The sequence below is a fragment of the Typopeltis vanoorti genome, chromosome 5, assembly GCF_054136105.1.
Source record: "Typopeltis vanoorti isolate ZY-2024b chromosome 5, IOZ_Tvanoo_1.0, whole genome shotgun sequence".
Classification (NCBI taxonomy): Eukaryota; Metazoa; Arthropoda; class Arachnida; order Uropygi; family Thelyphonidae; genus Typopeltis; species Typopeltis vanoorti.
The window spans coordinates 105,486,746-105,503,637 of record NC_143553.1 but is presented as its reverse complement, the minus strand read 5'-3'; the positions used below and the strand labels follow the sequence as shown (position 1 = coordinate 105,503,637).

At 34.2% G+C, this 16,892-nt stretch overlaps 1 protein-coding gene across 1 annotated transcript in view; it reads right to left on the bottom strand.

Annotated features, from left to right (window-relative positions):
• Positions 1-16,892, bottom strand: part of rg (A kinase anchor protein rugose) — a 1,380,990-nt gene that overhangs the window by 948,303 nt on the left and 415,795 nt on the right. The window contains exon 19 of the mRNA XM_090393458.1: positions 16,068-16,160. Coding sequence (XP_090249584.1) covers positions 16,068-16,160 — 93 coding nt within the window. The remainder of the gene's footprint in view (positions 1-16,067; positions 16,161-16,892) is intronic.

The following is a 16,892-nucleotide window of genomic DNA, read 5'->3' as shown; positions in this document are numbered from 1 at the left end:
CAAGATTTAAAACATCAATCGGATCACTAACAATTATTCAAGTATACTCACCAACTTCGACATCATCATAAGAAGACATTGAGGAGTTCTATATAGATTTGCAAAAAGCAGTACAGCAGACATCAAGTCAAGATCTCCTAATTGTAATGGGGGGGGGCCTTAAACGCAAAAGTAGGCAAAGACTGGGATACCTGGCCAAGAGTAATCGGAAAGTTTGGGTATGGAGAAAGCAATGAACGTGGCGAAAGACTGCTAAACTTCTGCTCAAATAATAGACTAATAATAACTAACACTCTCTTTAAACACCCAAAACCCCAAAGAAAATGGACAGGGATATCACCAGACAGACAAACCAAGAATATGATAAACTATATTATTGTAAACCAAAGATGGAAATCAAGTATCCGAAATTGCAGATCCTTCTCTGCATATTGTGGATCAGACCATAAGATAGTATTAGCAAACCTAAGAATAAAGTTAAAATCTGGAAGCTTTTAGAGTCAAAAGGAGACTGAATGTAAAAAAACTACAAGACAACAATATTCTAAGAAAATATCAACTACAACTAGATAAAAACCTGAGGGAACTACCAAAACAGAATATAAACATAGAAGAACATTGGTGCAAATTAAAGGAAATAATATTAAATTCAGCAGAAAAAACAATAGGTTACACAGAAGTAAAAAGGTTAAGCGATCAAAGGAAAAGCATGAAACTAAAACAGAACTATAACAGAAATGAATATAATAGATTAACCAGAGAAATTAGAAAACTAGTTAAAAGAGACAAGAATAACTGCTTAGAAGAAAAATGCAAAATGGCAGAAAAGCTATCAAAAGAAAATAACCTTCATGGATTATATAAACAAATAGACCAAATTAGTAAGACACGGACAACAAAAATTATAATGATCAAAAGCAAAGAGGGACAGCTAATGGAAAGTAAAACAAAAAGAATGGCCAGATGGGAAGAATACTTCAAAGATTTATATAATAAAAACAGCTCAGGATATTACGATTCCAGCCACTGAAATGGAAGAAGAAACAAATATCTTTACCATAGAAATAATAGCACACAGCATAGAAAAACTCAAAACTAGGAGAGTATCTGGCATTGATCAAATACATGCAAAATTCTTAAAAGCAGGAAAGGAACAACTTTTGGAAAACCATTAAAAACATTATTTGAAAGTACCTACAAAAACGAAGCAGTGCCTACTGATTGGACCAAATCAGTTATAACTCCTATATGCAAAAAAGGAGATAAAACAGAATGCAATAATTACAGAGGCATTAGCCTCCTCAGTATTCCAAGTAAGGTTTTTTATGAAAGTACTCCAAAAACAAATTAAGCCATATATAGAACTGGCACTAGGAGAAGAACAAGCAGGTTTCAGACCAGGGCAAAGCACAATTGATCAACTATTCACCTTAAGACAGCTAATAGAAAAGACACTAGAGTACAACCAAAATTGCTACATAAATTTCATAGACTTTCATCAGGCATTTGATTCAATCCGTAGAAGAGAACTATGGAAAACAATGGAAGAATTTGGAATTCCCAACAAAACCATAAGAATAATAAAGAATCTGTATGTGAAATCTGAAAGTGCAGTACGAATGGAGGACACCTTAACCAACTGGTTCCACACAGAGAGTGGAGTAAGACAGGGATGCAATCTGTCACCAGACCTGTTCAATCTTACACTGGAAGAAGCAACCAATAAGGCCTTAAACAATGAAGACTCAGGAATCAAAATATATGGGGAAAATGTGACAAATTTAAAATTTGCAGACGACATTGCATTACTTGCAAGCACAGAAGAAAATCTACAGCGAATTTCTGATAAAATAAAGGAGAAGTGTATAAAATATGGATTAAACCTAAATATAGACAAAACAAAAATTATGCAAATAGGAAAAAGAGGCACCAATCTGAAAATTGAAATTCATAGTAAAAATCTAGAGCAGGTAGAAAATTTCATCTACCTTGGAGGAGTTATTGAGTACAATGGTGAAATTATAAAAGTTATAAACAGACGAATCAGTCAAGCATCCCAAACTTTTGGACGACTTAATAAAATATAGAAGTCAAGAGACATCAAACAAGTAACAAAAGAATCTATGAAACAATGGTCCTCCCAATACTCCTCTATGGAAGTGAATGCTGGAATCTCAAAAAGGCTGAAGAGAAAAAATTATTAGTTACTGAAATGGGTTGGCTAAGAAGATTACTTGGAGTATCTCTGCTGGATCGACTAAGAAATGAAGACATAAGAAAACGACTAAAACAAGAAATAACAACAATAGACAAAATCCAAGAAAGAAAACTGTGATGGTTTGGCCATGTGACCAGAATGGGAACAGAAAGACTACCATCTAAAGCCCTGAATACAATGATGGAAGGTAAAATATCCAAAGGACAGCCCAGAATTAGATGGATAGAAAATAAAAGAGGACCTGAAAACCAAATCACAACAAGCGCCACCAAACTGGACAGAATTGTTCGGACTCTCCCAGGACAGACAGAAGTGGAAAGAGTTCATTTGGCCTCATCATCATCCACATAGATGATGGAAGAGAGAAGAAGATAGGAACTACAGACATGCTCCAGTAAACAGAGTACTTTGGACTACTCGATTCAGTTATGCCGCTCTTCTTCTTTGCTGCTGCTCACAGGTCTCTCCAATCTATGTGATGACTGTAAACTTAGCGTTCAACTGGAATTAAAAATTGTACCTTCTGAATTAAATTGGTAAATTGCCTTTGATTAATTTAACCCCCCTCCCTTCCTTTGACTCTTGAATCTCAACAAAAATATATCCTAACCTGGCATCACAAAAGTGATACCAAATTTTTAAAATTCCTTCTTGTTATTTGTTTATTCATCAGTTTCAAACTTACAATTTGATGCTAGAATGAGTGAAGAAATTGTATGAAGATAGCCATCATTCAGAGAGTTACAAATGGTTTCTATGCATTGTTGAGATGGCAACAATAAAAATGGAAATGATCCCTCCTCTGAAAATATGTTTAAAATAAGCAAGTATTTATCAGTAAAAAGATGCATGCAACTTATTTACATTACTGTTAAGAGTTGCTTCAAATTTTCATTCATACACAAGATCTGAGATTTAAAAATATAAGCGAAGTCAGACTATTTTTAAAGTCAGCAATGGCTATGAAACACTGTCCTAACCTCATTAAGTAAGGCACCATTAACCTGACAAAAATTTAGGAAACAATAATCTTAAGATCAACTTTAACAAAACATTACAAGGCACCAAATTAGGACTTTAGGTTTTTGTCCATTACAATTTGAACTGTTCTGCACATAGATTGTAACAAGTAGTTGTACTCTGAGGATATTGATTTGAAATCCAGAAAAGCCACAACAAGCAGTTTGAGAATCACCAACCATATTTCTGACATTTAAAATACCATCATTAATTTAGCATATAGAGCATGGACAGTTGAGATATCCTGCTTTGACAGATATTGTTGGTTTGGCTTGTTAAAGGTAAAAAATGATGTTTCTGGTGGGAACTTTCTTAAGGCTGTCACTCCTTGGTCTTTGAGATCAGAGCATATCTCTTTATTGGGAATATCAACGAGGTTGCACTCTGATATTATGCTTCTAGAAAAGTTAAAAGTTTTGTGGGGATAACAGTAACCATTATTCTCCCAATTTTTCTGATTGTGCTATTGTCACTGCTTCAATAAGGATATCTGCTGAACATGCTTTCTTTACATATTTTGGCACTCCTGCCAACCCTTACAAATCCTTCTAGGTGAAGAAGAGTGATTTTTTCTAACCTGACATTCACCTGTTGAGTGCAAGATTAACATTCTTGTTTAGTAGTGTATTCATTACAGCTTCTGATGTTTTTGTTTCTTAAATTTGGTTTTCCAGTGATGATAATACGGTTTCTGAACCTGGTTGGGACTTGTTGAGGACCCTGTTAAACAAGAGGATGAAGCAGTTTTCATTATCAGAAAACCACAGATCCATAAATCAATGTCCACTCCGGCAAGCATTTACTGCCCTCGGGCGTGGAACACTAGGCTACCCACAGATGCTATACAAGCTCCACAGCAAGCTGCTGAAACTTACTGCAACACCCTTGACCCTTACAGGCAGGTCCACTAGCCAGATGATCATGGCTGGCTCATCCATATTGCCCATCTTACCAAAGCAAAGCCCAAACTTGCAAAACGACCAGGATCCTCCTTTCCAAATATCCATGGCTTGCACTATATGACAAAGATGGCAACAGGATGTTGGATTCCAATGATGGTGGCCTGGAAGAAGGGATAGCAAAAAACACTCAGGAGAAGTAGAGTGAAGAAAAGCAAAGGAAAAGAGAAAGAATGAAAATGACCTCCCAGTACCAACGGCAGGAGGTCACCTCAATCATGAACAGGTTCCCCATGGGGTGGGACAGCACATATCAAAAAAATAAAAAACATCAGAAGCTGCAATAAACACCCCAGTAAACATTCTTAATCTTACATTTAACAGGTGAACATCCAACTAGAAAAATGTCACCCTTTCATTCTTTTACTTAATTAGCTGAAATGGTAAGCCTGTTTTCCTACATGAAAATTTATTTTACTCATTGTTTCATCTTACCCATGTTTCATCATACCATTCTGAAGCTTAGTAGCACTCAAGGAGAGTGCTACTAAGCTTCAGATTCAAACAGCAGTAAGAATCTAAATGTGAGAATGCACAGACATTCAGGAAGCAGTTCAACTACTGACAATAGCTTGAGTGTTGATTTGGATTTCAATGTTGTGGAGACAGGAATGAGAATATAGGATCTAGACATTTAATAGAGACATGCATGTTAAACATAATATAATGTCTTAAATAACAGCTACACACATATAAGACAAAACTAAATAGAATTTATTCCTCCTATATAGCAATCATTTGGGAAGCAATTGCTGTTAATGGTTTATACTTTTTAATTAATTAATTAGTGACATCTATATCCACTTCTCTGAACGCTAATGGTGTTTCCTCCTACTGTATAGCTGCAACCGAGACGTGATATTATATGCATGCTATATGACTCGTTCCTGTATTCATAATTTAAACGTTTTTATCAATTCTTCTGCCTTCTCCCTGAACGAAGCTCATGACATATTGATTGAAATACATAGGAATAATAAATTCTATTTAGTTTTCTCGGACATGTGTGATACCGTCATTTAAAACAATATAGAATGTGGGTTCTTTCTTATAAAGTAGGAAAAAAAAAAGAGTAAAGGAATAGATATAGAGAACTATAGATTTATCTGAAAGTGTTTTTCTTCTTTCAAATTGATGAACAACTACCAGAAGATGAAAATCTATAAGAAGACTTCTAATATTGTTATTAAAAGAACAAACAGAAGCACAGTTGGATCTTGTGAATACTTCTATTAGTTTTGTTCTAATGTTTGTTTATTTAATCCTGAACGTGTTCCTGTCAATAAATGAAACTGAAGTCAATAGACAAAACTTCAATAGATAAAACTAAAGCCAGAAGATTTTTATGTTGCAAAACAGCTGTGTTTCCTTCTAATACTAGAAACAAGATGGAAACTGCATTCTGAAAGAAGAAAGCAACTAATTTCATTAGCAATGAAAGGAATGTTTAGAGAACTATAAAGCGAATGTTTATTCTAAGTGTTTTCTCCTCGTGGATATTTTTTGAAGCAAGGTAATTCTTCCGATATTATTTATATTTAAGTCTACTGAGGTAGGATAAGAAAATTTCTATCTAGCAGTTTAAAAAAAGAGAATTAATTAAGAAGAATGTTTGATGGTGAATTAGAGAGATGGCTCTCATTTTGGAAATGATTGCACAGAATGTATTAAAAAGTCAAAACTATCATTTCTAGAAAGAATTAACAAAGAAATTTCATTTCTTTGGGATTCTTTTTCTTTCTAAAATTAAATTTCTGACAGGAAGAAAGTACGAAAGCAGTCTGAAAAGTTCTCAACCTAACAATGAAAAAACAAATTTATAATTTCAAAATTCTTTTTATTTTTCAACATAATCTCACTCAAGACTAATACATTTATTCTAGCGATGCTCCAGATCCATTATCCCGTCCATGTAGTGGTTCTCAGTAAGATCTGCAAAATACCCCTCTACAGCTAGGCAATCACCTCTTGATTCGAAGAAAAACGCTGACCAGCAAGGAAGAGTTTTAGTTTTGGGAAGAGATAGAAGTCAGAGGGAGCCAAATATGTCTGGATGTTCCAACAATTCATAGTGCACGTCCCTTAATTTTCCCATTACCTGAAAAGGTTTGAAAAGTTCTCGACCTAAACCATAGATGGCAACACTATTGGCAAGATTTTTTTTTTCCTAAGTTGGTACATCTGTCATAAGCATCCATGTGAAATTGCAAGTCATTCTATCAAGTAGTTTGTTTCATATACAGCTATCTGAAGCATATGTGTTGTCTGGATCCCTTGAAGTGAATAAAACTGAGTATCGTGCAGTTATAAAATTCTTTGTAAAAGAAGGTTTAACCCCAAAAGAAATTCATTAGAAGTTCATAAAAGTTTATGAGCACTCTTTTCCTTCGTCTCGACAATTAAGAAATGGCTGTCCAGTTTAAACGTGGCCGTCCAAGCCTTCAAGATGATCCACATGAATGACGTCCAAAAAGTGTAACAACACCAGAAATCATTAATCAAGTGCACAACATGGTATTGGATGACCGGCGAGTCAAAGTGCGTGAAACTTCTGAGACTATAGGCATTTCAAAAGAACGTGTAGGATATATTTTGCATTAAGAATTGCAAATAAAAATGTTTTGTGCAAGATGGGTGCAGTGCTTGCTCACCACAGATCAAAAACACATCATCATTAAATTCTTGCCATGCAACCTCAAGGGGTGTACAGGATATGATAGTACTACATGAAAAATTTACATCATTACTAACTGCCAATCTACAATTTTCCTCCAAATCAGTTTGTTACTTGTCAAGACTCCAAAATCATCAGATCTTATCTTTCTATCATCTAAGACACCTTGTACCATATCAATCCATCTATATCTTGGTCTTTTTCCTGCAAACCTGGCATAGAACACTTGTTTGGCTAATCTTTCCTCACCCATTCTATTTAAGTGACCACACCAACCTGAGATTAGTTCTGCTAACGCATTCCTGGATGCTGACAATGTCAAGTTCTTTCCTAATATCCTTGTTTTTAATATGATATTGCCATTGTTCATGACTCTAATCTTTCTCAGGACTCTCATATCTGTGGTCTCTAGTCTTTGGTCAAGTGTTTTACTTCTGACTCAGCTCTCAGATCCATAAGTTAAAACTGGTTTGAACACTGTCTTGTATAACAGCTAATTTAGTGTGCCAACTAATTTCTCTCTTATTCCATATCAATTTATTCAATTGACTTCCTACCATACCAGCTTTGTTGATTCTGTTGTCTATTTCCATATTTAATTTACCATCTTCACTAAAAATCATGCCTAAGTAGCTGAAATGTTTTACTTGTTCCATAGGTTCCCCGTTCACAACACAGTTGACATTTTCAACAATTCTACCTATTTTCATTTTCTTTGTCTTTTTAATGCTCACCTTCATACCATATCTATTACAACAGTTATTCAATTTAGTCAGGGAATCTTGCAGACTTGTAGCAGATTTATTTAGAAGTATAACATCATTCGCATAAAGCAAAAAGAGCTGATATTAGCATCTCCAATTTTGATATCAGGTTTAATAGCACTTTCCTTTATAATGTGATACATATAAATAATGAATAACAGAGGAGATAATGTACATCCTTGTCTCACACCAGATTTAACATTAAACCATCTTCCTGTACTTCCTTCAATTCTAAGTGCTGACTTACAACTCAAATAAAGACCAAGTATTGCTTGATATAATGCCCCATTGACACCATATAACTGTAGTGTATTGAATAGCTTCTCTCTTAGCATTCATTTTATTGTCTGTCTTTTTATTGCTGATCTTCATACCATATCTATTACAACAGTTATTCAATTTAGTCAGGGAATGTTGCAGACTTCTAGCTGATTTATTTAGAAGTATAACATCATATGCATTTTCCAGATCGACAAAACTTAAATACAGATCTTTGTTATATTCCCATGATATCTCAACTATTTGTCATAAAGTGAAGATCTGATATGGACAGCCTCTATTTGGCCTGAATCCTGCTTGTTCTTAAACAAGCTTTCCTTCCACAATTCTTCTCAACCGTTTCTCAAGTATACTTTCATAAATCTTACTAGGAACACTCAGTAGGGAAATACCTCTGTAATTCTCACATTCAGTTTTATTTCTCTTTTTATATATGGGTACTATGAGAGGTCTACTGCAATCATCGGGAATTCGTCTCTCTGTCCAGGCCTTCTGAACTATGCAGTGCAGCCACTGTAAGACTTTCATATCATCATACTTCAGCATCTCTGGTCGAATATCATCTACTTCTGCTGCCTTTTCACATTTCAAGCCTTTGATGACTTTTTTTTTACTTGAAGTATGGATATATATTCCTGACTGTATACCTGTTGAGTATTTTTTACCACTTAGCAATTTTTCTAAGTAATTACTCCATACTTCAAAGATATCTTTTTCTCCCATTTTCATGTCACCTTTATTATCTCTAACTCCTTTTACAGCACCTCCGAGCAAAACGAACCAAGCTCTCATCACTCCTTGTCTCAGTATCTTCCATAATGCAAAGCACATCTCCTTGCGGACATGTATACTGCTATGCATTAAGGGAAGGGCCACTACCTAGACCGGTTTCAACCTTTACTGAGGTCTCGTCAGTGGGCGGCAGACCCAAACGTGGAGATACTAAGGCAGAAGCAATAGGAGAGGTCATATTTACCTATAGGAGTTGCCAACAGGTGTACCACCTTATTATTGAATTACTCTGGATTTAGAGAAAGATGTTGGAAGTTTATTTTTCACTTGGTTAGACTATAATAAATTTAGTTTAATCCTTTATCCAAATGTAAGCAAACAAAGTTTGTGCCTGAAAAAATCTTCAGGACTGAGGTAAGGTAGTGCAACATGTCCGCAAGGAGATGTGCTTTGCATTATGGGAGATACTGAGACAAGGAGTGATGAGAGCTTGGTCCACCTTTGCTTGGAGTTACCTGGTGTTGCACTACCTTACCTCAGTCCTGAAGATATTTTGAGGCGTAAACTTTGTTTACTTACTGATAAAGGATTAAACTAAATTTATTATAGTCTAACCAAGTGAAAAATAAACTTCTAACAGATTTTCACTTTATGATAAATAGTTGAGAATTCATGAGAATATAACAAAGATCTGTATACATTTTGTAAAATTATGGAGACAACTACCACGTTTGAGTAAAACTTGAGTTTAATATAAACCAAAATTCACACTCGACGTTTCAACCTTTATATCAAGGTCATCTTCTGGAGCATATATACTATATACAGAGAAACAAGCTGCACTACAATCTACATGGTTTGCTAAAGTTACTGACCAACTGTTACAACAATTATTTGACTCATGAAAATTATTGGTTTTGGTTCTGGTGAAAAAAAAAAAAAAGAAAAAAAAAACCTTACTACATCAATGCTAGAGTCTTAATATTATTATTATCTATTGGTGGTAACATTACATTGGGCTGAGTAGCAACAAGTCTATATATATATATATATATATATTAACTACATGATTATATTTATATAGACTTGTTGTTCCTCAGCCCAATGTAATGTTACAATCCTCTCTATGTTTACTGGGCATCTACAGATGCCGTATGGTCACTCCGATGCTCGGTGATGTTCCACACCAGGCCTCGCCATGTAATCCTGTTGTTTGCTTTTCTGGCAGCCTCAACTCTCTGAAGATCAGTCACTCCACACACACCATCCATCCATCCATCCATCTCATTGATGGTCTACCCCTGCCTCTTTTTCCAGGAACTTTACCTTCTATTACTGTTCTGAGAAGTCCTCCTTCCATCCTTTCTGTGTGTCCAAAATATTTTAACTTTCTTCTGTGAATATCCTTAAGGAGCCTTAAAGTTCTACTAATCTTTTCTAGCACCCATTCATTTGTATGCCTTTCAGTATATGATATCCTCAACAGCCTTCTGTAACACCACATCTCAAAAGCAGATATCCGTTTCTTATCTGACTTCTTTAGGTTCCAAGTCTCGCATCCATAAGTCACTGTTGGAAAAACAACTGCATCTAAAATCCTCAACTTTGTTCCCATGGAGATAGATCCATCCTTGCAGATTTTAGACAGGTCTCTGACTTGTTTTAGCCATTCCTAACCTTTTTCTGACATCTTCTGAACAGCAATTCTTCACATTAATAATGGATCCCAGGTACTTGAACTTGCTGACTTCCTCAATTCTTTCTCCATTAAGATACACTTTTCTCAAGAGCTTCTCTGTTTGTTTTTCCTTTGAGAATCATGATCTTTGTCTTGCTAGAATTGAGTTGAAGTCCTCTGTTATTACTGATCTTGTTAACTTTGTCAAGAATTAGTCCTAGTTCTTCCATGTTACAACCAATAGATAATAATATTAGGACTCTAGCATTGATGTAGTAAGGTTGTTTTTTTTTCCCACCAGAGGTCAGGCCAATAATTGTTGTAACAGTTGGTCAGTAACTTTATTAAACCATGCCGATTGTAGTGCAGCTTGTTTCTCTGTATATAGTAGATATGCTCCAGAAGATGACCTTGATATAAAGGTTGGAATGTGGATTTTGGTTTATATTAAACTAAAGTTTTACTCAAACACGGTAGTTGTTTACATAATTTTCCAAAATGTATTCTGATCACCATGTAAGCCTCAAAGAAAGGAACAAAGATCTGTATTTAAGTTTTGTAGATCTCGAAAAGGCATATGACAAGGTGCCAAGAGGGAAGCTATTCGATATGCTACAGTTATATGGTGTCAATGGGGCATTATATCAAGCAATACTTAGTCTTTATTTGAGCTGTAAGTCAGCTGTTAGAATTGAAGGAAGTGCAGGAAGATAGTTTAATGTTAAATCAAGTGTCAGACAAGGATTACATTATCTCCTCTCTAATTCATTATCTATATGGATCACATTATGAAGTGGTATTAAACCTGACATCAGAATTGGAGATGTTAATATCAGCTCTTTGCTTTATGCAGACAATGTTATACTTCTAAATAAATCCGCTACAAGTTTGCAAGATTCCCTGACTAAATTGAATAGCTGTTGTAATAGATTTGGTATAAAGGTCAGCAATAAAAGTCAGAGACAATGAAAATAGGAAGACGTTAAAAATATCAAATGCAATGTGAATGGAGAACCTATAGAACAAGTGAAACATTTGTACTGCTTAGGTACGATTTTTAATGAAGATGGTAAATTAAATAAGGAAGCAGACGACAGAATCAATAAAGCTGGTATGGCAAGAAGTCAACTGAATAAATTCATATGGAATAAGAGAGAAATTTGTCAAAATACTTAATTAGCTGTATACAAGACAGTGTTCAAACCAATTTTAACTTATGGATCTGAGAGCTGGGTTAGAAATAAAACACTTGACCAAAGGCTAGAGACCACAGATAAGCGAGTCCTGAGAAAGATTAGAGGCATGCACAGATGGCATCAATGGCAATATCATATTAAAAATGAGGATATTAGGAAAGAATTTAACATTGTTAGCATCCAGGAATGTGTTAGTCAGTCCCATCACTTCCCTCCTCATAAGCTTGGAATAATTTCCACCTTGGGACATAAAGCCCGTTCTCTTCTGGATGACCTGAATGAACTTCTTACAGAAATAAACCATCTGAAAACTTCTTTCAAAGTTAATGGATATTCCAAGAGAATCATTGAAAAATTCCTTCTTAATCCTCCTAGACATTACTCAGCAGAAACAAATAGATTCAAAGGCAACATATCTATTCCTTACATAAGTACAGTTTCACATAAATTAGCAAAAGTTCTAAGAAAATACAATATCAGAACCTTGTTCACTCCACTTCCAAAGATCCGTTTCTTAATAAGCCACCCAAAACCTTGTCATCACCAACTCAAATACCCTGGTGTATATAAAATATTGTGTGATTGTGATATTCCTTATTTTGGGCAGACAGACAAATCTGTCGAACTGCGTATGGAAGAACGCATGAGGGACATTACTTACAAGAGAGAGTGAGCCAGTGCATTATCAAGTCATATCCTTTTCTCGGCTAATCCTAATGATGAAAACCAAAGTCACAAAGTCTGCTGGGAAAAATCTACTAACATCTTCCGTTGCAATGATGAACTAGAGAGAAAAATTGTGGAATCTAGAGAAATCATCTTCAATCCTGTTCATCTAAATAATAACTTGAGCTACAACCTCCCAGATAGTTATTCAGCTGTAATCATGTACTGGCGTTCACGTGATGCTGCAAGCACGCACTCTCCCAACAATGCAACAAACGAAAGAACAGCTTTAAATACAACGTTTTCATGCTAATTATGTATAGAGACTCTCTATGTTGTTCATAGTCTTTTAACCTTCAGTGTTTAGTGTTTTGTCTTTTTTCTTTCTTTTATAATGTCACCTGATGAAGGCTGTTACAGGCCAAAACTAGTAGTGTTTTTATAGTAAAACCTTTTTACTTAAATCTCAGTTCTAGTCATTCAATTCTTCATAAAAATATGTATGTTAACCGAGTTAATGATCATTCTTTCATATATATAATTAAATAAATTTAATGAATAGAAGCAGAGAGATACCATAATAGAAAAAATATTATTTATTATTAATATTAGAGCATGCAACTAGCTATGTCTTCTTCGAAAACTTTAATGAGTGCATAACATGAAAAGAGAAATAGAAAAATATACATTACAAGGGAAACAACAGCTATAAATTAATATGAAAATATACTGTTGGCATTCAAAAGCATTCTGGATGACATAGTATTATTGGGCACATTCACATGGGCATGATCTTGTGAACACCAAAGCTGGATAGCTGAAGAGTGACAATCAGATCAGTTAGCTAAGATTAGTGTTAAGATGGACCGGATTGAGGACAATTTCTGTTGATTCCAGAATTCTTATTTCCAGTTCATCGTAGTATCTAAAAATGTTTTCTGATTTGTTCCAGTTTACTGGATGAATGACAGCATCTTCCTCATTAGGTCGAGCAGAATTAAGCTCCCATTCATAAACTACTTTTTAATCAACTGCTCACAGTATTGAAGATAGTACTGATGTAAAAGTTTCATATCTCTACTGTATATCAGCTCCATTTCACCAAAGGTAGCTAAAATTCAAGAAATTTAATTTAATTTAAATTTAAAATCTGCACTTCTTTTACTACTTTTACCAAATGCTGTTCCTTATTTGGTACATCTAAACCAAAACATGACAGCCTAAAGTACCTAGGATTATTGTCTTTGTTGTAATTGCAACGTACCCTATTTTAGTCAGACACAGAAATCTACTGAGTTGCATATGGAAGAACATGTGAGAGACATTACATATGGCAGAACTAGAACCAGCACACTATCTGATCATGTTCTTAATTCTGCTTACCCTAACAAGGAAGATTCTGTCATTCATCTGGTGATCTGGAACAAATCAGAAAACATTTAGATGCTATGATGATATGTTGAAGAGAAGCATTGCAGAATCAACAGAAACTGTTCTCAATCCAGTCCATCTTAATACTAATCTTAGCTATAACATATATGACTGTTACTCTTCAGCTATCCAGCTTTGGCATTCACAAGATCATGCCCACATGAATGTGCCCAACAATACTATGGCATCCAGAATATCTTCAAATGTCAGCAATACGTTTGCAAGTTAATTTATTTCTGTTGATTCCTTGTAATGTATATTTTTGCATTTCTGTTTTCATGTTATGAGTTAAATAATAAAGAGTATTTTTTCTATTTTGATATCTCTTGGCTTATTATTATCATAATAATAGACAAAAGACAAAATTGAATCATATAACTGGATCTCTGAAAGAATAATAATGGCTAGACTTAAATAAGAAATTTATTGCAATCATAGGAATATATGTGCACCTGAAGAATGAAAAAAATCTGAAACAGAAGAATTCTATAAAACCGTCCAAAATGTAATTCAGAACACAAATAAACAAGATTACTTAATCATTGTAGGCGATTTTAATGCTAGAATTGGATCAAATACATTTAAAGATTTAATAGGTAATCAAGGAGAAAACACCATAAATAACAATGGAAGAGAACTCAGGGAATTTGTGGCCTATAATAGTTTGAAAATCACAACCAGCTTCTTTAAACATAAAGACATATATCAATATATATGGGAAGCCAGAGGATATAAAAGCATCATTGACTATATAATAGTGGGTGAAAAATTAAAGAAGATGGTAAGAAATTGTAGGGTATACAGAGGATGCAATATTGACTCAGACCATTATTTATTAATCAGTACCATTAAGATCCCGAACCAGAGAAATAGAAACAACACAAAAGCAAAAGCAGGAGCAATTTAAGATAGAACTGTTACAGCAAGATAGTATCAGAGAACTATATCAAAGAAGACTTACAAATCATACAAAGAAAATAAGTGAAGATACAGACAGAAAATGAATGGCAAAACATTAAGCAAATACTAAAACAAGCAGCATATGAAGCCATAGGAACAAAACTGCGAAGAAAAAAGTAAAGGACTCAGAACCTGGAACCCAGAAATATAATCTTTAATAAGAAAGAAAAAAGAAATCTACCTTAAATGGTTAAATGACAGAACCATTGGAAATGAAATGGAATACAAAAGAATCAAAGCAATAACATGAAGAGAAACCAGGAAAAATCAGAAGACAAGAGTGGGAAAAATTTGTATCAAGATTAGAGCATGACATAAATGGACCTCAACTAAAGAGTTATAAAATCATAAAAATAATGACTCAAGAAACAAAGGATAATCTACAATTAGAAGGCCCCTCCACAAAAGAATGGACCAATCACTACACCCAGCTTCTAAACAATAATAATCAAACTGAAATAAAACAAGTAATAAGTCAAGAAACAAATGAAGAACAAATACAGTTAAATGAGCTAAAGAAAATATTGGAAAAACTAAAAAATAGAAAAGCTACAGGAGAAGATGGAATAATTCATAACTATACAAATACAGCTCTAAAACATTTCAATTAAGATTAATTAAATTCCTAAACAGAATATGGGAATGTAATTATTAAAGCAAAGTGATATAATAAAGTATGTTTTCCATTTTTTCATGAACAGTGTGAGAAAATAGAAAAATTTTTAAAAAGTTTCATTTGGACATTCAGCTTTTCTTATGAAATCATCAAGAGATAAATAAACAATAGCTTGTTTCTTCTCCTCATAAATCTTTTCACTACTGGCTAAATCATCATCTGTTTCACTTATTGCGCATATTGAAGCATCTTGGCCATTGCATTTTAAGAATAAAGAGCAAGAAAATATTAAAAATATGCTGCACTAAAATACTAAAAATATAACATGTCCATATCTTTATGGAGGAATCTTTATGTGGGCTTTTTTTCAATCGAAGGTGAGTTAACCGACCTCATACGGAGGTAGCAGGGTTTGTTTCTCCCGGAAACTCGGGTTTTTCATCTCGCATACAGACAAATCTGCCCTTCAGAACACATGCAATTTACAGACAAAAAATACTAGTTGTGGTGGTGGGCGGTGGATGGCGTTGATTGGTAGTAGAGGTTCGGTGTAGTGGTGGAGATGGTTGTATAGTGGATGTCCTTCCGCGACAAGTCTTTGGACTCCTTGGAGGTGTCACGAATAATAATAATAATAATAATAATAATATTGGTTGTCTGCCAAGGACTGCCTGTATTTTTTGATCACACCAGATATTTTGTCTGAATTGGTGTAAACCTGACAACCACTTCACCTGTTTCTCTCCTTAACTCAATTCATGTTCAAAACAATAGCAAAAGGTTTTGAGCATGAATACATCAATTTATATAATCATTATATATTGACAAAATAATAATTTTATTTATATATACATATACACACATACAAACTCACTTGTGAGTGCTTCTACTAAGAAAATAACCTAAGAGCTTTAATGCTTGTAGTCGGATCACTTCATTAGTTGAGCCAAGGAGTTTGAAGACAGTTCTGCACATTAAAAAAAAAAACATATTTAAGATATATAGTATAATAAGAATAGCTGCAAAAATGTAAGTTATGGTATGCAATCAGATTAAACACCATGCAATTCTTCTGAAAAGTTGAACCATTTATTTACAGTATCTAAAGGACAATTATCCTGAAAAACTGGGAAAATTCACTAAATTTTATTTTATGTGTATAAAATTTTATTTTATGCACATTAACCCTTAATTAGTCACATTTTTTTTTGTTGTTACATAATTAGGCACATGGGGACAGAACGTCAGAAATCACTCCTTACTCCACAACTGATTACTCAGACGACCAGCATGCGACTGATTCAGCATGGGGCAGCAAGAAACTCAGCTTCTAGAAATTGCAACAAAAATCTGCCATTGGTTTTTTCAGAAATCAAACTTGAATGATGGCTGGGGTCAAAGAGAGCCCATGCAACGAATTAAAGGTTAATACACTAGATCAGCGTTTCTCAACCTTTCTAAGTCCAAGGACCAGTAAAATGCCTAAAACAATTCTACAGACCACTAAGTTATGTAATTTTTTAAAAACTTATGTGGAGATTACCAACATTTGGGAAAATCTGTGCCATTTATAACGTAATAAAGCTAAAAGCATGTTTTGAATGCATATGGAAACATAATTAATTAAATTGGAAGTAAATGATTAAAAGTATATCATCATTGAACAGAGTTTTAATTTTTGTTAAACAAATAAATAATA